This window comes from Heterodontus francisci, chromosome 23 (genome assembly GCF_036365525.1).
Source record: "Heterodontus francisci isolate sHetFra1 chromosome 23, sHetFra1.hap1, whole genome shotgun sequence".
Classification (NCBI taxonomy): Eukaryota; Metazoa; Chordata; class Chondrichthyes; order Heterodontiformes; family Heterodontidae; genus Heterodontus; species Heterodontus francisci.
Genome location: NC_090393.1, coordinates 57,575,425 through 57,602,401, shown reverse-complemented (window position 1 = coordinate 57,602,401; position 26,977 = coordinate 57,575,425). Strand labels below are relative to the sequence as shown.

General features: G+C 43.3%; 1 protein-coding gene across 1 annotated transcript in view; it reads left to right on the top strand.

Annotated features, from left to right (window-relative positions):
* The window catches only part of gcn1 (GCN1 activator of EIF2AK4), a 160,775-nt gene that overhangs the window by 112,164 nt on the left and 21,634 nt on the right, over nucleotides 1-26,977 (top strand). Inside the window, exons 44-54 of the mRNA XM_068055358.1 lie at nucleotides 3,802-4,017; nucleotides 7,205-7,369; nucleotides 10,600-10,761; nucleotides 13,536-13,628; nucleotides 15,513-15,656; nucleotides 15,989-16,258; nucleotides 16,540-16,653; nucleotides 21,143-21,373; nucleotides 23,090-23,283; nucleotides 23,902-24,016; nucleotides 24,298-24,394. Coding sequence (XP_067911459.1) covers nucleotides 3,802-4,017; nucleotides 7,205-7,369; nucleotides 10,600-10,761; nucleotides 13,536-13,628; nucleotides 15,513-15,656; nucleotides 15,989-16,258; nucleotides 16,540-16,653; nucleotides 21,143-21,373; nucleotides 23,090-23,283; nucleotides 23,902-24,016; nucleotides 24,298-24,394 — 1,801 coding nt within the window. The remainder of the gene's footprint in view (nucleotides 1-3,801; nucleotides 4,018-7,204; nucleotides 7,370-10,599; nucleotides 10,762-13,535; nucleotides 13,629-15,512; nucleotides 15,657-15,988; nucleotides 16,259-16,539; nucleotides 16,654-21,142; nucleotides 21,374-23,089; nucleotides 23,284-23,901; nucleotides 24,017-24,297; nucleotides 24,395-26,977) is intronic.

Below are 26,977 nucleotides of genomic sequence, written 5' to 3'. Positions count from 1 at the left end.
ACATGATCGAATTTCACATTCAGTTTGAGGGTGAGAGGTTTGGGTCGGAGTGCCTTAAACTTAAAGGCAGTTGCAAGGGTGTAAGGACAGGGTTGGTTAAAGTGGACTGGGAAAATAAGTTTAAAAAGTAAGACAGTAGCGAAGCAGCAGCAGACATTTAAGGAGATCTTTTATAACCCTCAACAAAGTTGTATTCCGTTGAGAAAGAAAGATTCTGTGAGAAGGATGCACCATCCATGGCTAACTCGGGATGTTAAGGATGGTAGCAAATTGAAAGAAAAAGCATACAATGCTGCAAAGATTTGTGGTAAGCCAGAAGATTAGGAAAATTTTAGAAACTAACAGGATGTCTTTAAAAAAAAAGGGAGAAATTAAGAGTATGAGAGTAAACTAGCAAGAAAACAGACAGTGAAAGCTTCTACAAATATATAAAAAGGAGAGTAGCTAAAATAAGTGTTAGTCCCTTAGAGGATGAGACTGGGGAATTAATAATGGGAAATGGCAGAGACTTTGAACAAATATTTTCCATCTCTCTTCACAGTAGAAGACACAAAAATCATCCCAAGAATAGCAGAAAATCAAGAGGCAAACGGAAGGGAGGAACTTAAAACAATCACTATCACGAGTGAAAAAGTTCTAGGAAAACCAAGGGACTAAAGGCTGACCAGTCCCCTGGAGCAGATGGCCTGCATCCTCGAGTCTTAAAAGACCTGGCCACAGAGATAGTGGATGCATTGGGTGTAACCCTCTCAAAGTTCCTAGGTTCTGAAAAGTTCCCAGTGGATTGGAAAACCATAAATGTAGCGCCTCTATCCAAGAAGGTGGGGGGGCGGGGGGGGGGGGGGCAACAGAAAGCAGGCAACTATAAGCCACTTAGCCTAACATCTGTCATTGGAAAAATGCTAGAATCCATTATTAAGGAAGTCGTAGCAGGATATTTAGAAAATCATAATGCAATCTGGAAGTGTCAACATGGTTTAATGAAAGGGAAATCATGTTTGACAAATTTATCAGCATTCTTTGAGGATGTAACAAACAGGGTTGCTAAAGGGAAACCAGTAGATGTAGTGTATATGGATTTCCGAAAGGTATTCAATAAGGTGTCACATAAAAGGTTACGACACAAGTTAAGAGCTCATGTTGGGGATCCTATACTAGCATGGTTAGAGGATTGGTTGGCTAACAGGAAATAGGGAGTCGGGAAAAATGGGGTATTATCAGGTTGGCAAACTGTAACTAGTGGAGTGCCACAGGGATCAGTGCTGGGACCTCGACCATTTATGATTTATATTAATGACTTGGATGAAGGGACGAGTGTATTCTCGCCCAAATCTGTGGATGATGCAAAGATAAGTAGGAAAACAAGTTGTGAGGAGGAGACAAAGTGCTTGCAAAGAGATATTTATAGTTTAAATGAGTGGTTAGACCGCACTTGGGACTACAGTGTGCAGTTTTGGTCCCCTTACCTTAGGAAAGATATTATTGCCATAGAGGGAGTGCAATAAAGATTCACCAGACTTGTTCCGGGAAGGTGGGATTGTCCTGTAAAGAGAGGTTGGGGAAACTGGGCCTGTATTCTCTCGGTTTCGAAGAATGAGAGATGATCTCATTGAAACCTACAAAATACTTAAAGGGATAGACAGGGTAGATGCAGCTACGATGTTTCCCCTGGTTGGGGAGTCTAGAACCAGCGGACACAATTTCAAAATAAGGGGGAAGCTACTTAGGACAGAGATGAGGAGAAATTTCTTTACTCAGAGGGTTGTGAATCTTTGGAATTCTCTACCCCAGAGGGCTGTGGAAGTTCAGTCATCGAGTATGTTTAAAGCAGAGAATGACAGATTTCTAAATGCCAATGACCTAAGGCGATATTGGGATACTGTGGGGGGAAAAAGGCATTGAAGTGGATTTTTATTTTTTTTTATGATCAGCCATGATCATGTTGAATGGCGGGGCAGCCTTGATGGGCTGACTGGCCCACTCCTATGTTCCTGTATTCCTAAAAGCAGAATATTATTTACGTGGGGAGAGATTGCAGAGTGTCGTGGTACAGAGGGATCTGGGTGTCCTTGTACGAGTCACAAAAAGTTAACTTGCAGGTACGGCAAGTAATTAGGCAGGCAAATGGAATGTTATCATTTATTGCAAATGGGATAGAGTATAAAAGGAGGGGAGTCTTGCTACAACTGTACAGGGTGTTCGTTTTGGTCGTCTTAAGGTGGGATGTAGTTGCATTGGAAGTTGTTCAGAGAAGGTTCATTCGGCTGATTCCTGGGATGAAGAGGCTGACTTAAGAGGAAAGGTTGAACAGATCGGGCTATACTCATTGGGATTTAGAAGAATGAGAAGTGATCTTATTGAAGCATCTACGATTCTGAGGGGACTTGACAGGGTGGATGCTGAGAGGATGTTACCTGTTGTAGGGGAGTCTAAAACTAGGGGGCACAGTTTCAAAATAAGGGGCTTCCCTTTTAAGACTAAGATGAGGAGGAATTTATTTTCTCATAGGGTCGTTAATCTTCGGAATTCTCTTCGCCAGAGAGCAGTGGAGGCTGGGTCATTGAATATATTCAAGGCTAAGTTGGACTGATTTTTGATCTACAAAGGAGTTGAGGGTTATGGGGGGGCAAGCAGGAAAGTGGAGTGAAGGCCACAATCAGATCAGCCGTGATTTTACTGAATGGCAGAGTTGGCTCAAGGGGCTGAATGGCCTACTCCTGCTCCTATTTCTTATGTTGATTTCAGTCCATTTAACATGTCCTGGAGATCATGTCTTTGGTATGGGTTGACTTAGGGCCCTGTCCCTAAAGTGTCTTGTCTGTGTAGGTTGGGTTATCAGCCTTGTTTATGTGTTGCCAACATTGTCAATTGGTTTGTGTGCCTGTCCATTCAATGCCATGAAGAAGCCTATTTCTACAAAAACTGAACAGGCTGGGGCTCTTTTCTGTAGAAAATTGAAGTCTGGATCGTGACCTCATCAAGGGCATTACAGTGATGAAAGTGTTTGATAAGGTAGATGTAGAGAAGATCTTTCCACTTGTGGGGAGACCAAAACTCGGGGCCATAACGATAAGAAAGTCACTAATCAACCCAATAAGGATTTCAGGAGAAACTTCTTTATGCAATGAGAGGTGAGAATGTGGAACATGCTACCAGATGGAATAGTTGAGGTATGTAGCATACATAGAAGCATAGAAACGTTATGGCGCAGAAAGAGGCCATTCAGCCCATCGTATCTTTGCTGGCTGAAAGAACTAGTCACACAAACTTAAACCACCTTCCAGCACCTGGTCTGTAGCCTTACAGCACTTCAGGTGCAGGTCCAGGTACCTTTTAAATGAGTTGTGGGTTTCTGCCTCCACCGCCAATCCAAGCAGTGAATTCCACACACCCACCATTCTCTGGGTGAAAAAGCTTTTCCTTATGTCCCCTCTAAACCTTCCACCAATCACTTTAAATCTGTGCACCCTGGTAATTAACCTCTCCGTTAGGGGAACAGGACCCTCCTATTAACTCTATCTAGGCCTCTCATAATTTTGTACACCTCAATTAAGTCACCCCTCAGCGTCCCCTGTATTTTTACGTGTATTTAAGGGGAAGTTACTTACGTATATGAGGGAGAATAGAAAGATATGCTGATGACATTAGATAAAGTAAGATGGGAGAAGGCTTATGTGGAGCATAAATATTGGCAGACCAATTGGGGCACATGGCCTCATTTTGTCCTGCAAATTTGTGCAATTCAATGCATTGGGTGTTAAATGTTATAATAGAAACTGACCTGATGATCCATTCTTTCAGGCTATCATTGGTGCACTTGGTCTGGAAAGGCGGAATCGTGTCCTTGCTGGTCTCTACATGGGCAGGTCCGACACCCAGCTGGTGGTGCGTCAGGCCTCACTACATGTCTGGAAGATTGTTGTGTCCAACACACCACGAACGTTGCGGGAAATCCTGCCAACACTGTTCACTCTGTTGCTGGGTTTCTTGGCCAGTACCTGTGCTGACAAAAGGACGGTGAGTTTGAGTTCGTTATGCACGGAGGGTTAGGTCAAACTGGTGCAAAGAATGCTAGGGAGAGATCTACAGAAATATTGGTATAAATGGTTGACTTCTCTCATTATCCAGTGCATTGAGGGGCAGAAAAGGGAAGGCCTGATAATCTGCCATCTTTTTTTTAAGACACAACGACTTCTATAAATATTCCCCCTACCCCTTTTTCTGGAGAGCTTAATTTATATATCTGTTATGATTGACTTGGAGAGCAGCATCTTGATGCCCAAAAAATTGAAATAGCCATAAAACTCTAGATCTCAAACATTACATGTGAAAACTTCATGGTGAACTTTAAAAATCATTAAAATGAATCAAAAGCATTCATTCACATGCTGTATTCAAACAAAACACCTGCACCCTCAGCTGCAATTCTGCAAAAACAGGTGACTAATGATACTCTGCTGTTGTTACCATGCCAACTGCACTGCAACCCAGTCAGAACACGTGTGAACTGGATAGGTAGGATCGATCCTGGCATGACGCCAGATTTCAACACTGATCCAACCCTGATATAAGTATTGAAACACAAACCATAAACTCCACACATGATAAAACAGCCGGACCTTGGTGTCAATAAATAAAACAAAAAAAAAAATGAAAAGTATTTCTAAGGGTATGTTTACACTTGCAGTCGCTGCCTGCACTGTGCAAATGTTATCTGTCGTGAGAGGAGCACATACTCGGGGATCTTTTGCCGTCTAGCTGTTCTGCAGTGACTGAGATTTCTCATTGCTCAGTGAGCTCAAAAACTATTCCGAAAGCTGATTGTTCAGTAATGTAGTAAGTCGGATAATTTCTGACAATTTTCCATTTCGGCTAATTTTCAAACAAAAATCACATTTATTTGAAAAAGGAGGCTTGGAATTGAAGCTCCATGTGGGCAATTGAAATATGGTGCTGTTTGGTTGAAGCCTGAACTATAGATATTCAGGTTCATAGTGGCGGCTTAGAAATGTCGTAAGTCTCCTATTTGGACAAGCAAAAAGATTTAATGAGTGTTAAATATGTTGGTGCTCCAGGCTGACATCATAAATACCCAAAAAGAGATAAATTGTAACTATTACATAAACTAATGAACATAAGGCTCCTGCTGTGGCATAGTGAGTTTATCCTTTGAATACCTGAACTGTAAGGTGGTAAGTCCAATATAGTTCACTGCTTGCTATGTGATGAGTTAGCTGCTTAACCATGATGCAGAATGATATTATTAGCCCTTAAGTAGGTTGGTGGGAAAATTGACCAGGATTACTGATCCTGCACCATACTCAGTGACCTCTGCCAGAAAGTACAAGTGCACACTCATTGGGTGAAAGCAGAAGTGAATGCAGCTACGTTCTTCCACCACATCCTCCCCACCCCCACGATCAAACAGTCTGCCACAATACCTGATGTCAAGGCTCATAAGTGAATAGCTCGGGCACCTGTTTCAATAGTTCCCTGCCATCAGAAGTGGAGCCAGGGAGAAATAACCAGACATCATATACCTCAAAATTCATTCAGCCAAGGAGCTGAAGTGAACTTTTGTCTTATCCAGACAAGCACTTAAAAGAAAAGTACCATCCAGGCAGTGTAGTAAGTGTTTGGTGGGTAAGGAGGGGAGGTTCATAAAGTAAAAGGCCACAACTAATTGGAAAAACCACAAAATCCAAGGTGGTAGACGAACTGCCACATGATGCCAGTGACTGACACTAGCAGTAGATTACGGCTGGCTCCTCCACGCCTTAGTATGTCAGGTACAGTCTCCAATTTGCATCCATGCTATGTTTTTGGCACAGCAATGTCACAATAATAACAGATGTTGGTTGAAGATGTCACACGTATGCAAGGTTTAAAAAAAGATAAATGCAATATGCTACTGAGCAGCGGACAAACAAGAGCAAGTACATAAATGAATCACCACAAGCAACTGTCATATGCTTATGCTTAGTACAACAGCATAAGGTCGATTGTTAATCCTTCAGTTTTCACTCATTTCAGGAAGACAACCCACTCTAAAATTAACCGTTTACATAGATAGAAAAGTACATTGGACCTGGGTTGTGAGCAATTGGCTGACACACACATTATATGTCTACATGTGTGTTATAAGTTTGGATCTGTCTGTATAAAGGTTGTTTAAATAGAATGTTGTACCATTACACATGCAGCATCCTCTAGTTCACACCTAGTTCACACGCAGTGGGCGGCACAGTGACGCAGTGGTTAGCACCGCAGCCTCACAGCTCCAGGGACCCAGGTTCAATTCTGGGTACTGCCTGTGCGGAGTTTGCAAGTTCTCCCTGTGACTGCGTGGGTTTTCGTCAGGTGCTCCAGTTTCCTCCCACCGCCAAGGACTTGCAGGTGATAGGTAAATTGGCCGTTGTAAATTGCCCCTAGTGTAGGTAGGTGGTAGGGAATATGGGATTACTGTAGGCTTAGTATAAATGGGTGGTTCTTGGTCGGCACAGACTCAGTGGGCCGAAGGGCCTGTTTCGGTGCTGTATCTCTAAATAAAATAAAAATAAAATGTTCAAATAGTGAAATAGCTGATGCAGGTATTTAAGCCAACTCATCATGAAAACTAACCGCAGCTGCTACTGCTTGTTTTCTAAATTCAGGATTTGTGCCCATTAATAAAATGGCTTCTGTTTTTTTTTATTCGTTCTGGGATGTGTGCATTGCTGGCTAGGCCAGCATTTATTGCCCATCCTTAGCTCCCTACTGTTGCTGCTTTTCACATATCCACAGCACATAGTCTTAAACCTATTTCAACGATGAGATTGCATCAGTGTGGTGAATGTTTAGATGCCAGTACCATTCCGATCAAAGAGGTCCTGATTTGTAGGATGTTGTATAATAAATGTCTGTCAGAGAGTTGTGAGCTAGTTTGATAACTGGACTGCTGTAGATAATCAGAACTCAATCCCTACAAAGGACAACTCATTGGCACATCAAATTACTCTAGTAGCACATGACAAACCAAGGGTTGGTTGGTTGTTTGTTGGTGTGACCTATGTGGATGTGCCACATAGTAGTCAGTAACTTGTGGTTTATACAGAGACATTTAACCATTCTGAAACTCTCATTCTGTTTTTAAGTACAAGTTTTCCGTCAAATCTGAAGCTCAAAAAGGTTTTTTACTGTCGTATGATTGGACTTCTACCCGTAGATTGCTGCAAGAACACTGGGTGATCTTGTGCGGAAGCTTGGAGAAAAGATTTTGCCAGAGATTATTCCAATCCTGGAAGCGGGGCTAAAGTCAGAGAAGAGTGACGAGAGGCAGGGAGTCTGTATTGGTCTCAGTGAGATCATGAAATCGACCAGCAAAGATGCAGTAAGTACCTCATTATGGTTATGTAGTATTGAGTTTATGTAATTGTATCGTGTCACTATCCTATCCTATCCAAGAGCTCTACGGCTAAAAGGAGAGCATTAACTTTGTAGGGAACAAGGGGACTTTCTGGGGTAGTTGAGACCTTGTTTTACACACTAGCAGATGCTCTGTTCAGTCAGGCCATCACCTCCACCTTTACCCTTGTCCCATTAAAACAGTTACTCTCACTCTGGTCATTCCCCCGGTATGGTTTTCATCTCTGCTCCCTTAGCACCACAGCCTCACAGCTCCAGCGACCCGGGTTCAATTCTGAGTACTGCCTGTGTGGAGTTTGCAAGTTCTCCCTGTGTTTGCGTGGGTTTCCTCCGGGTGCTCCGGTTTCCTCCCACATGCCAAAGACTTGCAGGTTGATGGGTAAATTGGCCATTATAAAATTGCCCCTAGTATAGGTAGGTGGTAGGGGAATATAGGGACAGGTGAGGATGTGGTAGAAATATGGGATTAGTGTAGGATTAGTATAAATGGGTGGTTAATGGTCGGCACAGACTCGGTGGGCCGAAGGGCCTGTTTCAGTGCTGTATATCTAAATCTAAAAATCTTGACACGGACTTGAATCTTTATGGCACCAGCTGGTTTAACCATTCATTGTCTGATCTGGCTAAACCACATAAAGCACTAAGAGGTCCTGCTCTCCTCTGCCAAAACTACTCACTATTCCAGATTCTTCACTCCTCCACTATAAACGGTCGTCTTAAACCCTTCTGCCCTGCCTCCTCCAACATCACCTCCAGCTACAAGTGTGAGGACTTCTTTGTTATAAAAATTGAGACCATCCATTCAGCTGTCTCTGCCGCTTCTCGCCCTTTCCCTAGCCTGCCAGGCCAAACTTCTTCATCTAAGGTTCCCCCTGCCCCAGCCCTGAACTCTAATTTATCTCTAGTTTCTTTCCTATCTCCCCTCTCGCCCTCTCTGAGCTTGTCTTGTCCATGGAACCCACCTCCTGCTCCCTTAACCCTCTTGCCACCAAACTGTTGACCACCCAACTTCTCTTCCTGGCCCATATAATAGCTGATATTGTTAACGGTTTACCTGCCCCTTCAAATCTGCTATCATCACCCCTCTCCTCAAAACCCTGCCCTTGACCCTCTCCTTCCAAACTACAGCCCCATCTCCGACCTCCCTTTCCTCTCAAGTCCCTGAAGGTGTTGTCACCTCCCAAATCTTTTCCTGTTTTTCCTGTAATTCCATGATTGAATCCCTCCAATCAGGTTTCTTCCCTTGCTACTGTACCGAAACAGCACATATCGAAGTCCTATATCACATCCTATGAGACTGTAACAATGGTAAACTATCCCTCCTCATCCTTTTCGACCTGTCTGCAGGCTTTGACACAGTTGACCACAACCTCCCCCTTCATTGCCTCTTCTCTACTATCCAGCTCAGTGGGACTGCAATTGCCTGTTTCTTTCTTTATCCAGTCATAGCCAGAGAATCGCCACAATGGCTTCTATTCCAGCCTCCACACAGTTACCTCAGGAGTCCCCCAAGGATCTATCCTTGGATCTCCTCCCATTTCTCTTCCACATGCTACTCCTCAGCATCATCATCCGTAAACAAGCCAGGCTCCACAAGTACACTGATGACACCCAACTCTACCTCACTGCCGCATGTCTCGATCCCTCCACTGTCTCAAAATTGCCAAACTGCTTGTCCAACATCCAGTACTGGATGAGCAGTAATTTCTTCCAGCTAAATATTGGGAAGACGGAAGACCAAAGCCATTGTCTTCAGTCCCTCCTGTTCCCTAGCCACCAACTACATGCCTCTCCCTGGAAACTGTCTTGAGATTAAACTAGGTTGTTTCAACCTTGGTGTCATATTTGACACAGATGAGCTTCTGACTACATCTGCTCCGTCACAAAGAGTGCCTACTTCCACCTCTGTAGCATCACCCAACTCCACCCTGCTTCAGCTCATCTGCTGCTGAAACTCCCTTCTGTGCATTTGTTACCTCTAGATTTGACTATTCCAATGCTCTCCTGTCTAGTCTCTCATCCACTTTGCATAAACTTTAGCTTATCCAAAATTCTATTACCTGTATCCTAACTTGCACCAAGTCGCACAGTGACGCAGTGGTTAGCACCGCAGCCTCACAGCTCCAGCGACCCCGGTTCAGTTCTGGGTACTGCCTGTGCGTAGTTTGCAAGTTCTCCCTGTGACCGCGTGGGTTTCCACCGGGTGCTCCGGTTTCCTCCTACAGCCAAAGACTTGCAGTTGATAGGTAAATTGGCCATTGTAAATTGCCCTTAGTGTAAGTATGTGGTAGGAGAATTGAGGGAACATGGGGCTGTGGTAGGAAATATGGGATTAATGTAGGATTAGTATAAATGGGTGGTTGATGGGCCGAAGGGCCTGTTTTAGTGCTGTATCTCTCTATGACTCTATAAGTTCTGTTCACCAACCTGTGCTCACTGACCTACATTGGCTCCCGGATCGACACTGCCTCAATTTTAAAGATCTGACCGATGTTTTCAGATCCCTCCATGCCCTTGCCTCTCCACATCTCTGCTGCCTCCTCCAAGAGATTTTGAGATCTCTATGCTCTTCCAAATCTGGCCTTTTATTGCATCCCCAATTTTAATCACTTCACATCGGAGGCAGTCCCATCAGCTGCCTAGGCCCGACACTCTGGGATTCCCTCCCTAAATTTCCTGCCTCTTCCTCTCCTTTAAGACGCTCCTTTAAAACCTACTCCTTTGATCCAGCTTTCGGTTATCAGTCCTAATATCTCATTATGTGGCTCGGTATCAAATTTTTCTCTGATAGTTGCTTCTGTGAAGCACCTTGGAACACTATATAATTAAAAGTTGTTGGTTAAAGTAGATAAGTATATATTTATTGTTTAATATGCTTAAGGAAATTTTCATGGTAGAGAAAAGAATGTTAATACAGCTTCAAAAGTGCTGAAGGGCTAGCTTAAATGGTTTTATAGTAATAAATGGAGACACTAGGAGAAAATTGGAGAAGAGTATGCAACAGGACAGTATAGTTTCAAGCAAAAGATAGCAAGGAATGGAGCTGAGGGTGTGGAATATTTCGGATATGCTTGGTAAGCTAGGCAGTGTGGCATTATTACTGCATTTTCCCCCAGTAATCCTAGCTCTGATTTTATTATTTAAATCATACTGCAGGACATTGGTGATCCTGACTCTTTCTGGCTCTGTCCCTAGGTGCTTGTCTTCTCCGAGTCTCTCGTTCCCACTGTGCGGAAGGCCCTCTGTGACCCTCTGGAAGAAGTTCGAGAGGCTGCATCCAAGACGTTTGAGCAGCTTCACTCAACAATTGGATACCAGGCCCTGGATGATATTCTACCTTTCCTGTTGGAACAGCTTGTGAGTGTTTGGAGGAGGGGGAGGTTATAGTGCAAACAAGATTGCCCTTTTACTTCTATGGAAAGTACTGTCTCTAAAGTTTGAGAGAATTAGTGTTTGCGATATAGTGCCTGTTTCTGTTGGGTGTCAGACTGATTGAGATGATATAGGGGATAACTTAACCCCTATAAGTGGATAGGTTGGGGTGAGGTGTGATGCTAAAATTTTTGAAATCTCAAATGAGACCCCAAGCCACCCACTTGTGAAAGATTATCAAACTGAAATGTTAACTGTGCTGCTCTCTCCACAGAAGCTCCCAGTCCTGCTGAGTATTTTCAGCACTTTGTTTTTGCCCCAACCTGCCTACTTGTTTTAGAGGAGGCAAGACAGGGGTGGGTTGGGCTTGTAAATATTATAATGAATCTGTAAGCCTCATGTTTAACTTGCTTTACACATTTAACTCCAGTCAGCGGGGTTTCCCAGGCCTCAGGAAACCTGGCAGCTCAAGGGAGGCGAAGACAGCTTCAGGGAAAAACTAAGTGCCTTTCCAGCACTGCTTATGGGCCAGGAGGAGTAGAAATTCCCCCACTAGCAGTTGCAGGCTCCTGACCTGTGGCTACAACCTGCTCTGGTCTGTTCCCTGCCACAAGAACACAAGAAATAGGAGCAGGAGTAGACCATATGGCCCATCAAGCCTGCTCCGCCATTCAAAACGATCATGGCTGACCTTAGGCTTCAACTCCACTTTCCCACCTGCTCACCATATTCCTTGATTCCCTGAGAGACTAAAAATCTGTCTATCCCAGCCTTAACTGTATTCCATGATGGAGCTTCCACAACTCTCTGGGGTAGAAATTTCCAAAGATTCACAACCCTTTTGAGTGAAGTAATTTCTCCTCATCTCAGTCCTAAATGATTAGCACCTTACTTGGAGACTGTGCCCCCATGTTTTAGATTCCTCGACCAGCAGAAACGATCTCTGTGTCTACCCTATCCAGCCCCTTCAGAATCTTATACGTGTTATGACCAGGTGAGAAGGGGATCTTGGGGCCCGCCTTTCGTCCCTTCTCTGACTTGACCGCAACAGGGTTTATCCTTTTTTAACAGTGATTGAATTTACCACCTCAGTGAGCGCTTGTTCCTGTTCCTCTAATATAATTGCCAAAGAACCAATCAGACAGGTTCTCTTGAGTTTAAACAACAAAGATGTAAGTTTATTATCCTGATCGCTCTAAACCGATTAATATTACTAAAATACGCAATGCATGCAGGCTCTCATTCATATGAGAGAGACACACACACAAGTAGATTACAGAGGGAAAACAGAGTTGGGTGGTTGGAGTAGAGTCTGAAATAAATGGAACTTAGCAGTAGTACCAGAGTCCTTGGTTGAAGTAGTAGTCCTGATGTCCTCACTGGGCCACATGCACAGTTCGGACTTTCTTCTCAGGCTCCGGAAGGCAGAAGAGGGGTTTTGATCCTTGTCGCCCTAGTTGGATGTGACGATCTGTATACTTGGCTTTACCAGCTGCAGCCAGGCCTTCTCTGGATCTGCACTGGAAAGAGGGAGAGAGAGAGTGCTGTTCCTTTGATGGCTTGCAGTTTCTGTCTGCTTTCTGACTGACAAAGCTTAGCCTCTCCAAAGCTGTACGGCAGTCACATGACATTCCCAAAACCTCTTTGTTGGGTTAATGAGGCCCTTCTGGAATTTTCTGAGATTCAAGGTGCCACACAGTAAGCTGTTCAGTCACACTTGGAGGGGTTGCTCTTTCAAAGTCAATAGGTGTCCATTGCTGTTGAGGACCGTGTTGAGAAAGCCATCTGAGCACCCCATTGTTCTGACGAGGTTGCCTCAGTCATGTTGTCTCCGGTCTACTCTGTTGCAGTTTCATATGCAAATTGCTGTGGCCATCCTGGCTGTCAGGTTACTCTTTTTGAAAGAAGTTGTTTGTAAGAATTTCCAGTAAAAGTCTTGGGCAAAGTTCCAATCGATGAAATTAATATTTGCCATTTGGCATGTGGGCTTTTCATAACATATGTTTCAATGAGATCACCTCTCATTCTTCTAAACTCCAGAGAATATAGGCCCAATTTACTCAGCCTCTCATCATAGGACAATCCCCTCATCCCAGGGACCAATTAGTGAACCTCCGCTGTACCACCTCCAATGCAAGTATATCCTTTCTTAAATGTGGAGACCAAAACTGCACACTGTACTCCGGATGTGGTCTCACCAAAACCCTGCACAATTGTAGCAAGACTTCTTTTGTTCTTGTACTCCAATCCCCTTGCAATAAAGGCCTTCCTAATTGCTTGCTGTGCCTGCATGCTAACTTTTTGCCTCCCTGTCAATCAGTCTGACTTACGGGCAGGATTCCTGTCACAAAAATAATGCACACGGTGGAGTTAAAAACTCTAGGAATTCTGAGTTTCCTGTCCAAAGCTCCTTCACCATGCACACACTCCCACTGCCTTTACCAAACCCGCCCCTATCAATGTTGGGGCCATAGTCTCAATTCTTTCTGTTGCTGTGTACAGATTTCTGGAATTCCCTGCTTAATCCTCTCCACCCCTCTGTCTCTCTTGCATGCCTTAAAACCCATCTCTTTGACCAAGCTTTTGGCCACCTTTCCTGATGTCTCCTTATGGTGCTTGGTGTCATTTTGTTAATACTGCTGTGACGCACCTTGGGAAGTTTTATTATGTTTAAGGCATTATATAAATGCAAGTTATTGTGTGCATGTGCTATTTAGTTTGGATTGAACTAACATCATTGACTATTCTGTCCATTGCAGAATGATGAGGAAATGTCAGAGTTTGCTCTGGATGGATTGAAGCAAGTGATGGGAGTAAAGAGTCGTGTTGTCCTTCCTTACCTAGTGCCAAAGGTATGTAGAAAATGAGCCAAGCACAAAACAGAACCTGGGCATGCAGCAAGACTGCTGTCTCAAGTATGTTCTAGTGTCCCTGTATTCAGTCATCCAGCGGAACAAATTACCAGAGGGGACATTCTGTTTCAATACCTTTGATAAATAGCATTTCCTGAGTGGGGGAGGAGAATTGCTAACTCCTTCATCGGTGACTGTAGGGCAACTTTGAGCATTGAGCCACGTAGCTTTTTAGGTACATAAGAGTTGGCCACTCAGTCCCTTGAGCCCACTCCATTCACTTAGAACATGGCTGATCATCCACCTCTGCCACTTTCCTGTGCTATCCCTATATCTCTTGATGTCATTAGTATCCGGATATCTATCGCTTTCTGTTTTGAACATGCTCAATGATTGAGCGTCCACAGCCCTCTGGGGTAGAGAATTCCAAAGATTCACCACCCTCTGAGTGAAGAAATTCTTCCTCAACTCAGTCTTAAATGTCCTACCCCTTATTCTGAGACTATCTCCCTGGTTCTAGACTCACTAGCCAGGGGAAACATCCTATCTACACCCACCTTGTCATGCCCTGTAAGAATTTTATAAGTTTCAATGAGATCACCTTTCATTCTTCGAAACTCTAGAGAATACAGGGCTAGTTTCCTCAATCTCTCCTCATAAGACAATTCCGCCATTCCAGAGATTGGAGTGGTGAACCTCCATTGCACTCCCTCTATGGAAAGTACATCCTTCGATGAGACCAAAACTGTACATAATACTCCAGGTGCAGTCTCACCAAGGCTGTATACAATTGCAGCAAGACTTCTTTACTCCTGTACTCAAAACCCCTTGTGATGAAGGCCAACATACCATTTGCCTTCCTAATTGCTTGCTGCACCTGTGTGCTTTTCGTGACTCATGAACAAGGATACCCAGGTCCCTTTGGACATCAACACTTCTCAAACTTTCACCATTTAAGAAATATTCTAACTTTGTTTTTTCTGCCAAAGTGGATCCCTTCACACTTATTCACATTATATTCCATCTGCCATGTTCTTGCCCATTCACTTAGCCTGTCCAAGTCCCCTAGAAGCCTCCTTGCATCCTCCTCACAACTTACGTTCTCTCCTAGTTTTGTGTCATCAGCAAATTTGGAAATATTACATTTTTCTGACAGAGTGTAGTGTGCAAGTGGATCCTGGATAGAAACCCTGCCCTCAGTGCCAAATGTTACTGACCGTTTTGTCTTGGGACACTGAAATCAAGCAAAAGGCAGCCAGCACTTTAACATTATCGCTGGAGACAGCCATACTGAGTGGATTGTGATTATAAACTCAACCACCAACCAACTTGTCCAAGTGATGAGTACTCCAGATATAAGATACCTCTTGAGGAAACAGTGCAAGGCTTTGCCTATTTAGATGTAAGCTTGTTCATTTGTATGCACAGCTGGTCTTAACCGCAGATAATGAGGAACTCATGCCTTCAGTAAGAAAACTCAAGTAAAAGGCAGCAATGGCATCCAAGAGTTTAAAGAATTATTCCCAGTGATTTTAATTTTGATTGGCTTAACTGGTATGGGTGGAATAATATTAAAACTGGGGAGGGAGAAATGTGTATTTGAAGATTTTTCATTGTTTTCAAAAGCAAAATTAGCACAAGAATGCAGATTGCAGGACAAGCTTGCAACAGAAATTAAGTTACCCAAAATGTAATGTGTCTTTCAAAAAGATCCCAGACTCCATCCCAAATCCAGGGGAAAACTTGTCTAGATAATATAAACATGGGACAGAGATGTGTTATTGGGCGTTACAGATTCCTAACAGCACAGCGGACAGTAGTTTGGTTTCAGAGCTTGCACAACAAAATAGGTGTCATGCTTCATCTTTTTCTTATTCTCTGCAGCTTATAGCACCACCAGTAAACACCCGGGTCCTAGCATTCCTGTCTTCAGTAGCGGGCGATGCGTTGACACGCCACCTCAATGTGATCCTGCCTGCTGTGATGACTACGCTGAAGAACAAGATGGGAACCAGTGAAGAGCAAGAGGTGAGAGAGTCCAGGGAAGATACTGCAAATGGCACAAACCTCTGCCACTGTCACTGAATAACAAACACAAGGCTGGTTTCCACAGATCGTGCAGTTCGACATCAAACACCCACCTAAAATTTTTAAAGGAAGTCACATTAATTAAACACAGGCTTAAACAACGGAGCCATATTTTCAATCAGCTTTAATGTCATAACACTCTCAACTTGACTTTGTTTAATATGACTCTAGAATAACAGCAGGCTATTATACACTGCCATCCTTTACCTTCAGTACCTGTGACAGCTGTCGCCCATGGTCATCCACTAATGAAATGTTTTCCTTTTCTGTAGGAGCTGGCCAACTGTCACACAGTAATTCTCTCTGTGGGGGATGAGGTTGGTCAAAGGGTAATCCTGGAGGATCTCCTAGAGGCAACAAGGAGCCCAGATGTTGGGATGCGCAAAGCCGCAGCAACAATCATCAATGCTTACTGCTCTAAGACCAAGGTCGACTATTTTGCCCATGTCAGGAACCTGATGTCCGGCTTGATCAGATTGCTCAATGACACAGACGAGACTGTCCTGAATGAGAGTTGGGATGCTCTAAATGCAATAACCAAGGTACTAGCTGTCTGTGTGTATGAGAGTGTTGGGGTGTCCTGCCCTGTGCTGCTTAAATTGCACCAAAGTTTTGCAATGGGCATCAGTGACCAGAAGGAGTCACCCATATGCCTTCAACACATTGAGCATCCAGTGGAGTGGCTCACTTCTAAAGAGAAACTTAACTTAGAATTTATAAGCTACACTGAAGCTATATCTTTGAGATGTTAATACTGATAGAAAACGCAACTGGCAAGCACTTTAGTTTTATGTGTCCTTTTCCTCCTCTCCCCCAATATCAGAAGTTGGATGCTGGAAGCCAACTATCACTTGTCGAAGATCTGCACAGAGACATCCGTGCAGCAGCTGTGGAGGCCAAGGGGGATCATCTTTTGGGATTCTGCATTCCGAAGAAGGTAAGAAAGTCCTCGTCTGGGCACAAATTAACGCATCCCGAAATCACAAATGTGATGAGAAAGAAATTATATAGCATCTTTGCAAAAAAGAGTAACAAGTCTAAGGATTGGGAGTGTTCAGAAACTAGCAAAGGGCCACCAAAAAGCTGTTGATAAAGGAAAAAATAGAATATGAGAGTAAACTAGCCAGTAATATAAAAACAGATTGTAAGAGCTTTAATAGGTATATAAAGAGGAAGAGAGTAGCTAAAGTAAACATTAGTTACTTAGAAGCAGAGACAGGAGAAATTATCATGGGGAATGAGGAAATGGCAGAGACTTTTGTTACGACCGAGGCAGGAGGAGTGCACTTTCTTTCTGTAGTTCCACTTCTCCACAAATCACAACATATGTTTAAATGTTTACCCAGTTACCGATATGGCCAATTATATACTCACTTTTTTTAAAAATAAAATCCACCAACCAGGTTTCTTTAATAAACAACAAAAGTATTAATTTATTATAGAACAAAACTTACTCAATACGAATGCAAAGCTTTAACTCACAGTTTGAAATATGACAGTAAATATATACATTCCCTTCCAAATACCCAAAACACACGCACACCGGTTAAAGGAAAAATAAAGATGCTTTGGCCAAAGTATTAATTCTTGAAGAATAAGGATAAGTTATGTTATGTTCCAGATGGCATACAATCTGGCGCCCGAGTGCACGTAGATGGGTCACTGGGATCTTTTCAGAAACAGTTCGTTCAGGAGATGTCAAGAGGAAGTTTTCCAGAAGCTTCTCAGGAGAAATGTTGCTTCGGTTTCTCTATTTTTCACACTTGAGTCTCGGTTTCTCAGAGGTGGAGAAAAGATTAATTGGTCTTCTCTTTTACCTCCAACTGACTCAAAACAGTTTTCAAAAATGAAACACACTCTTGAGCACCATAAATCTTGACATGTCACTTCTCTTGTAAACAACTCCCATAGTCAGAAGGTACCTGTTGTTTACTTAGCTGAAGACATGTGATATCCAGTAAATTTTTTAAATAGAGTCCTTCCAGTGACCCTTTAAAAAAAACCAAGTCCAGCATCTTTGGAATCCCTTCAGTCCTCCAATGAATCCATCTCCACAATTCTAAAACACGAATCCTCACAATATTAAAAAATAGAAGCACTTTCATAACGTATTGAACAAATATTTTGTGTCTGTCTTCCCAGTAGAAGACACAAGTTTCGTACCAGAAATAGACGGTAACCTAGGAGCTAAAAGGAATGAGGAAATTAATATCCGCAGAGAAAAAGTATTGGATAAACTTAAGGGACTAAAATCTGACAAATCTCCAGGAACTGATGGCCTACATACTAGGGTTCTAAAAGAGATAGTTGCAGAGATATTGGGTGTGCCAGCTATGATCTTCCAAAATTCCTTGGATTTGAGAATGGTCCCATCAGATTGGAAGTTGGCAAATGTTACACCACTTTTCAAGAAAGGAGGGAGACAGAAAACAGGGAACTACAGGCCCGTTAGCTTAACATCAGTCATTGGGAAAATGCTGGAATCTACTATTAAGGAAGTCTTAACAATGCACTTAGAAAAGCACAGTATGATTAGAACAAGTTAACATGATTTTACTAAAGGGAAATCCTGGTTGACAAATTTATGAGAGTTTTATGAGGATGTAACTAGAAGGGTAGGTAAAGGGGAAACCAGTAGATGTAGTATACCTGGATTTCCAAAACGCATTCGATAAGGTGCCACACAAAAGGGTAAGAGGCAAGACAAGGAGTTGGGGATAATATATTAGCATGGATAGAGAATTGGTTAACAGACAGGAAGCAACAAGTGGGCATGAACAGGGCATTTTCAAGTTTTACAGGCAGTAAATAGTGGAGTGCTGCAAGGATCAGAGCTGGAGCCTCAGCTATTTGCAATCTATATTAACTTGGATAAAGAGACCGAGTAATGTATCTAAGTTTGCTGATGATACAAAGGTAGGTGGAAAGGTAAGCTATGGGGAGGATACAGAGAGGCTGCAAAGAGTTATAGGCAGGTTAAATGAGTGGACAACAAGATGGCAGATGGAGTATAATATAGGAAAGTGCGAAGTTATTCACTTTGGTCGTAAGAATAGAAAAGCAGAATTTTTTTAAAAAGGTGCGAAACTTGTAACATGTTGATGTTCCAAGAGACTTGGGTGTGCTCATATAAGGAACGCAAAGTTAGCATGCAGGTACAGCAAGCAATTAGGAAGGCAAATGCCATGTTGGCCTTTATTGCAAGGGGATTGGAGTACAAGAATGAAGACGTCTTCCTGCAATTGTACAGGATTTTGGTGAGACCACGGCCTGAATTTTTAGTTGGGCGGGAGGTCCCTCCCACTGGCCGAAAGGTTGGTGGCGTGCCTGCCTCCGCCGGGCTTGGGGAGCCAGGGCGGGATTTTTCGCTCCCCAGGCCCTGAATTGGTCTTACATGGGACTTGCATCTCCTTGAGGCAGGGTGTCCCACCTAATGGAGCTGCCGGCCAGTCATCGGGCTGGCAGCTCTTAGTCCCAGCAGTGACACTGGGAGCGGTGAAGGACAGCCCTGGAAGACAGCTAAGTTTTTAGGGCCTCGCCGGGGACAATTGGCTGGACCCCAGCAAGGCAAGGGGGGTAGGTTTACGGGCCAGGTGTGTGTTGTGGACGGTTGGGACTTCAGGGGTGACCTCCATGGTGCACATGGTGCCCGATCAGTTAATTGGCCACTTAAGGCTTTGATTGGCCTGAGGTGAGCAGGCCGTTTCTCGCTGCTGCCACCCCACGTAATATTGCCACCGCCCCCCCCCCCCCCCCCCCACCTCCTACTCCCCCCTCACCACCAGCCCGCTCATTGTAAAATTCCAGCCCACATCTGGATTACTGTGTGCAGTTTTGGTCTCCACATTTAAGAAAGTATATATTTGCATTGGAGACGGTACAGCGAAGGTTCGCTAGACTGGTCCCTGGGATAAGATGGTTGTCCTATGATGAGAGGCTGAGTAAATTGGGCCGATATTCTGTGGAGTTTAGAAGAATGTGGGCCGATCTCATTGAAACATACAGGATTCTGAAGGGGCTAGAAGGGGACACAGAGATTGTTTCCGCTGGTCAGGGAATCGAAAACACGGGGCACAGTCTCAGGATAAGAGGCCGATCAGTTAGGACTGAGATGAGGTGAAATTACTTTGCTTAAAGGGTCTTTGGAATTCTCTACCCCAGAGGGTTGTTGATGCTCCATTGTTGAGTATATTTAAGGCTGGGATAGACAGATTTTTGGTCTCCCAGGGAATCAAGGGATATTGTGAGCGGGTGGGAAAGTGAAGTTGAAGCCTAAGATCAGCCATGATCGTATTGAATGGCAGAGCAGGCTCGATGGGCCATATGGCCCACTCCTGTTCCTATTTCTTGTGTTTCACGATCTCAGGGCATCCAAAAATACTTTACAGCCAATGAATGAACTACTTTTGAAGAGTAGTTGCTGTTGTAATGTGGGAAATGCAGCAGTCAGTTTGCGCACAGCAAGTTCCTACAAACAGCAATGTGATCATGAGCAGATAATCTGTTTTGGTGATAATTGAGGGATAAGCATTAGCCAGGACACCGGGGAGAACTCCCCTGCTGTTCTACAAATTAGTACCACTGAATCTTTTGCATCCACCTAAGAGGGCAAGCAAGACCTTGGTTTAGCATGTCATGTGAAAAGCGGCACCTCCGTCAGTGCAGTACTGCCTCAGTGTGTCACTTAGTGTGCCAATCTAGATTTTGTGCTCATGTTGCTCGAGTGGAACTTGAACCAATGACCCTCTGATCCAGAGCCAAGAGTGCTGTCACTGAACCACAGTGATTAATAGTAAATGGGAAGCATGCGGTAAACTGTATCTATGCTGTGGCAAATTCTCCCAAAGTAATGCGTGCAAATGAAAGGTTTGGTTTTTAATTTATTTTTGACGGTGCACTGGAAAGGAGAGAAATTAAAGCATGCCACTGGCTGCACAACTGAAAGCTGCACAGAACCAAATTTTGAGACTTGCAAAAAATGGAGAAATTTGGGGAAATTGTGAGCTACAGCATCTATATTTTTGGGGTGGAAATTGAAAGGGGGGAGCTCTCGAGAATAGCTGTGGCCCAGAAATTTATTTGGCAATTAATTAAAAAGTAAAAATAAAGCAGCTTACATCTTCACAAGGAATGGGGCATAAAGTGGGAGAAGATAATGACATATTGGATACAAGACATGGGCAGAGGGATCATGAGTCATACTACTCTCATATTCTTCCCAATTAATTAAATCTCAGCATTTAAACATATCCTGTTGCTTCAGCTCTGGTTGTCATTGCACTATAGCAGAAGGCCATGTTTGAATCCTAAGATTTAGCTGGCAAGCAAGAGAGGCATTTGTTCATGTAAATACTCGTACTCTGAGTATAAGTGTATAGACTATAATAACACTTGATGCCTAGAATCAATATACTGTTTTGTTGCAGGGTGTTACATCGATCCTGCCTGTTCTTAGAGAGGGTGTACTGACCGGAAGCCCCGAGCAGAAGGAAGAGGCTGCCAAAGCCCTTGGGCTTGTTATCAAGCTAACTTCTGCTGAAGCACTGAGACCATCGGTGGTAAACATTACTGGACCTCTGATCCGTATCCTAGGTGACCGGTTTAGCTGGAATGTGAAAGTGGCTCTCCTGGACACCCTCAGTTTGCTGCTCAGCAAGGTAAGAACAAGTGCTTCAAACCCCAAGTGTGTCCTATTTGCTTTCCCATTTCAGTCACTACCTAATCCTATATGTAGACAGAGAATGTTATGCTTTAAGAAATGAAGAACCTGTTACAGAAGGTGAGTAATATTACTTTTGAGTATCCATGGTGACAATAACAAAATATTCTAAATATGGTCCAGGGAAATGAAATTTGGCTAATACCGGAGAGAACAATTGTGATGTATAGAGTCTCATGTTGCTTATTGAAACGTATTTGCATTAAATAATCGAGCTTGACTGATTGCTGTATTTGTTACCACTGTTTTGGGGAGTCCAGAACAGCAGAAGATAACAGGGTCTTCAGCTTCTTTCAGAGAAACTCAGAACATGCTTACATACGTGGAGTAGTATATTTAATCGTAATCGGTAACCATGATACAAGTCAGCAAATGGAGCAGCACATTACTTTTTGTCTCTCAGACCCTTCCAGCTTTTGCATTATATATCCAACTTTCCCTTCTGATTTTCCAGGAGTGAGGAGCCACAACTCCACCTTGTCACAGTGCAGTCTTTCAGGATTATCATGCCCTCTTCCCACTTTGTTTCTACACCTTGTTAGTATATAACTTATCAGACAACCACAAATGATCCTGTCAAACAAATGAACAGGTTTAACATTCGAAGGTTGAAAAAAACATGTATACATATAGTACGACAAGTGTAACCAGTTCCCTGGTGTTTGCTTAGCAGTTACGTACTGGCCATCCACTTTTGAATGTATTGTATTTTTCCAATGCTTAGCTCGCCTCCTTTTAGAAGCTAGTCAAAATCACAGCAGAGGTAGCCCTACATCTGCTCTTGGAACAGAGGGATATGAGGACAACTAACTGGCATTACCCCTTGGATCAAAAGGCGTTAGCAATTTCATCAAATCCAAGGCCTACAGACGTCTTACTGAATGACTCCAATTCTGTGACGTACAACATATGCTTTGTGTAACCACTGTGACTTCCCTTTCTGCTTCTGATTTCAATTGCTGAATATTTCTTCTTGCACCCACTCATTGTTAGTACCCTCTTATCCAACATTAGAAGCTGATACAGGTGATGATTTCAGTGAGGATGAAGATGAGAACTGTTCATATGAAAGATAGAAAATTTACAGCACAGTTGGAGGGACATCGTATGCCTGCCAGCCGAAACAGCAATCCAGTTTAGTTTCATTTTGCAGCTTTTAGTCCGTAGCCCTGCAGGTTACGGTACTTCAAGTGTATATCCAAGTATTTTTTTTAAATGCAATGAGGATTTCTGCCTCTACCACCCTTCCAGGCAGTGAGCTGTAGATCCCCACCACCCTCTGGGTGAAAAACGTAAAACAAAGGTAACCTCAGGATTTTCTGGTGCATTTAGTTCTCTATGAACATTTTTTCTACATCTACTATGGAAGCATTTTACATATATAGAAAACCACTGTGCCTTCTGATTACCTCAGAAGCACATAATATACATTCAGTAATATTTGGCACACACTGTATGTCCCTTTGGGGCAAGTTTAGCCACAGTACCTTGTATTGATAATTCAGGATGGGCTCTTTCAATTCTTAGCTAATATTGAAACATTGTAAAGTTTCTTTGAGGGGTATGTGTCATACTCAAATGCACTTTGCTAGCTGAAGCATATCTCCAGCTTTCATTTAATTGCAGCATTTCTTTTATGTTTTGTGATGAGTAGGTGGGGATTGCCCTGAAGCCCTTCCTTCCGCAACTGCAAACTACCTTCACAAAAGCCCTGTCTGACACAAATCGTTCTGTCCGCCTGAAAGCAGCAGAGGCTCTCGGGAATCTGATAGTTATCCACACCAAGGTGGACCCGCTGTTTACTGAACTCCTGAATCTAGTGCGAAGCGCAGATGATTCTAGTGTGAGGTATGTGCCACTATTTAGAGGGAGAGATGGTCTCTGCAGGAAACTTATTTGCATTACTCCTTGTAGTAATTAGACTCCTCCTCAGACATTTCTAGCTGCACAAGGAATTGCCATGCATCTGAGTGAGGGTGGGGAACACTTAGGACACTCTTTATTATGGGTCTGGTACTACACGAGGTTAACTCAAGCATATGGAACTGTACAGGAGCACCAGTCTACCATGAGGAAAGGAGTAAATTAGACTGGTGTAGGGGGAGAAGCTGTATATTGATACAATGAGACTGAGAGACCACCTGAGTCATGGAGCTATACGGCTGTATGGTGCTAAATTCTTAAATGTATGTTTGGTTAGATGACAGTCTATTTGTTTGTATGGAGAGATGAAATTGTGTACAAAGAATGAGGAAAACCATACCTACATTAATGATCTGTCATATTTGAGCCTTTGCTCAAGAACATTTTGTTTACTATCTCCTAGTGAAGAACATTGGAACAGTTGCATTCTCTTTATTCAGGCTTTATATATCTTCAGGATTTCTGAATAAAAATGTTAGCAAAGTGTCTTTTTTTAAAGTTTACTTGCTCTGCATCATTACTGATTTTGTTGTCTGCTTTCAGAGAGACTCTGCTTCAGGCACTGCGTTTTGTCATTCAGGGGGCTGGTGCCAAGGTTGATGGAACTATCCGGAAAAACATCACCACTCTGTTGTTAGGAATGTTGGGGCACGATGAGGTATGGCAGAGCTGGAATGTGTATGGAAACTGTAGGTTCACTCATTAATGCGCAGCAAATAGGGCAGGTAACTACAATTGCATGAGTGACGTTTTCATGGCCCCTGAGACTGTTGTACAAAGTTATGTGACTTGGAAAGCAAATTGCGTTTCGTAGGACAAGAAATGTGACACATCACATGTTCTATTGATGCAGACTGAGTAACAAGCAACTGATTGTTACTATCCTATATTTTATAATGTTCCTTGTGCAGTACACTAATGGCTGTCTCTTCTTCTCAGGATGCCACACGCATGGCCTCAGCTGGTTGTTTAGGAGAGCTGTGTGCATATTTGCCAGATGATGAACTCAGTATAATTCTAAAAAATCACCTATTGGGTAAGTAATAAGTAACATGACAACAGTGCTGGCAATTAGAATATTGGTTTAGACTATGCTTGGAGTACTGTACTTGGTTCTGGTCTCCATATTATGTGTTTATCGTATATGCACGCCAGCGTGGTCACGTTGCATATTCCTGGTCATTAATCGGATTAGACTTCCAACTTTCTTATTTAAATCCAAGAAAACCTGTCTGATTCCTTTGCTTTACAATTGGAAGGCAGTGAACAGGGATTCACTGAGGGGGGAGCTAAAAAATGTTTTAATTAAACCCAGTTACGGTTAAACCAGAGAAAGACTGAGAGGGATCCCCTAGACGCCTTCTCACATGGTCGTAACACTATATTAATGACTTTGAGGAAGAGATTAATGTATCTAAGGTTGCTGACAATACAAAGCTAGGTGGGAATGCAAGCTATGAGGAGGACACAAAGAGGCTGCAAAGAGATATAGACAGGTTAAGTGAGTGGGCAACACGGTGGCAGGTGGAGTATAATGTAGGGAAATGTGAGGTTGTTCACTTTGGTCGTAAGAATAGAAAAGCAGAATATTTTTTGGAACGCAAAAGGTTAATGAGCAGGTGTAGCTAGGAAGGCAAATGGCATGTTGGCCTTTATTGCAAGGGTATTGGAGTACAAGAATAAAGAAGTCTTGCTACAATTGTACCAGGTTTTGGTGAGACTACATCTGGAATAGTGTGTGCAGTTTTGGTCTCTATAGTTAAAGAAGGATACATTTGCAGTGGAGGCAATACAGCAAAGGTTCACTAGATTGGTCCCTGGGATGAGAGGGTTGTCCTGTGATGAGAGGTTGAGTAAATTGGGTCTATATTCTCTGGAGTTTTGAAGAATGAGAGGTGATCTCATTAAAATATACAAGATTCTGAAGAGGGTTGACAGAGTAGATACTGAAACGTTGTTTCACCTGGCTGGGGAATCTAGAACAAGGGGGCACAGTTTCAGGATAAGGGGCTGATCATTTAGTAGAGATGAGGAGAAATTTCTTCACTGAAAGGGTTGTGAATCTTGGGAATTCTCTACCTCAGAGGGTTGTGGATTTGCCAGCACTGAATATATTTAAGCCTGAGATAGACCGATTTTCGGTATCTCAGGGAATCAAGGGGTACAGGGAGAGGTGGGAAAGTGGAGCTGAATCCCAAGATCAACCATGATCATGTTGAATGGCAGAGCATGCGCGAAGGTCCATGTGGTCTACTCCTGCTCTTATTTCTTATATTCTTATGGGAAGAGGCTCGTGTGGAGCCTAAACACCAGCACAGACCAGTTGGGCCGAATGGCTTGTTTCTGTGCTGTAGACTCGATGTAACTCTGTACTTTTGCCAGCTTGGCTCAGTCTTGAATTTTTCCACTTCCCACTTAGAGTCTCGGAGATTAGGCCTGGCCCAATATTGCTGAAGTATGTGTCATTTTGTGTTGTGGATTTGCACCCATTCGGAACTGGGTTGAATCTGCCCAAATTCCCTTTACTTTGGAATACAAATGGTTCCAAACCCAGTGGGGTGCCACCACAAGTAAACTCAAATAGCAAGGCCTCAGTGGCTGTGAGCATTTGAGTTTCTTTTGATGTTTCTGCAGATAAAACTGGGTGATCCCTCCTCTTTTTAAAAAAAGAAACTTGTTTCCACAAATGCAGGTGACAATTATAAATTCTGAATGCAGAAATTGAATTGACCTGTTCAGGTTTGGTCTGCACAGACCTTGGTTCCTGCATCAAAGGCAGTCCGTGAAATAAGAGCGGGCTCTGACATATTTCAAAGGTACACCAATGCTCAAGTGGATAGTCGTCCTGCTTCTGAGTCAGATGGTTGTATGTTCAAGTCTCATTCCGGAGACTTGAGCAGAAAATCTAGGCTGACTGAGTACTGAGGGAGTGTTGTACTCTCAGATCTGCCATCTTTTGGAAGACAGATTAAACTGATACCATTTGCCCCCTCTCCGTGAGTAAACGATTCCATGGCACTACTTGAAAAAGAGCAGAGAGTTCACTCTGATGTCCAAGCCAACATTTATACCACAACCGACATTTAGTTTTAGAGATACAGCACTGAAACAGGCCCTTCGGCCCACTGAGTCTGTGCCGACCATCAACCACCCATTTATACTAATCCTATACTAATCCCATATTCCTACCACATCCCCACCTGTCCCTATGTTTCCCTACCACCTACCTATACTAGTGGCAATTTATAATGGCCAATTAACCTATCAACCTGCAAGTCTTTGGCATGTGGGAGGAAACTGAGCACCCGGAGGAAACCCACACAGACACAGGGAGAACTTGCAAACTCCACACAGGCAGTACCCAGAATTGAACCCAGGTCGCTGGAGCTGTGAGGCTGCGGTGCTAACCACTGCGCCACTGTGCCGCCCCAAAGATTATCTAGTCATTATCACATTTCTGTTTGTGGGAGCTTACTGTTTACAAATTGGCTGCCCCGTTTCCTACATTACAACAGTGACTTTGTTTCAAAAGTACTTAATTGGCTGTAAATTGCTTTGTGGCATTCTGAGATAAACAAGATAAGCTAGGTGGCAGGGCAGGTAGATAGAGTGGTGAAGG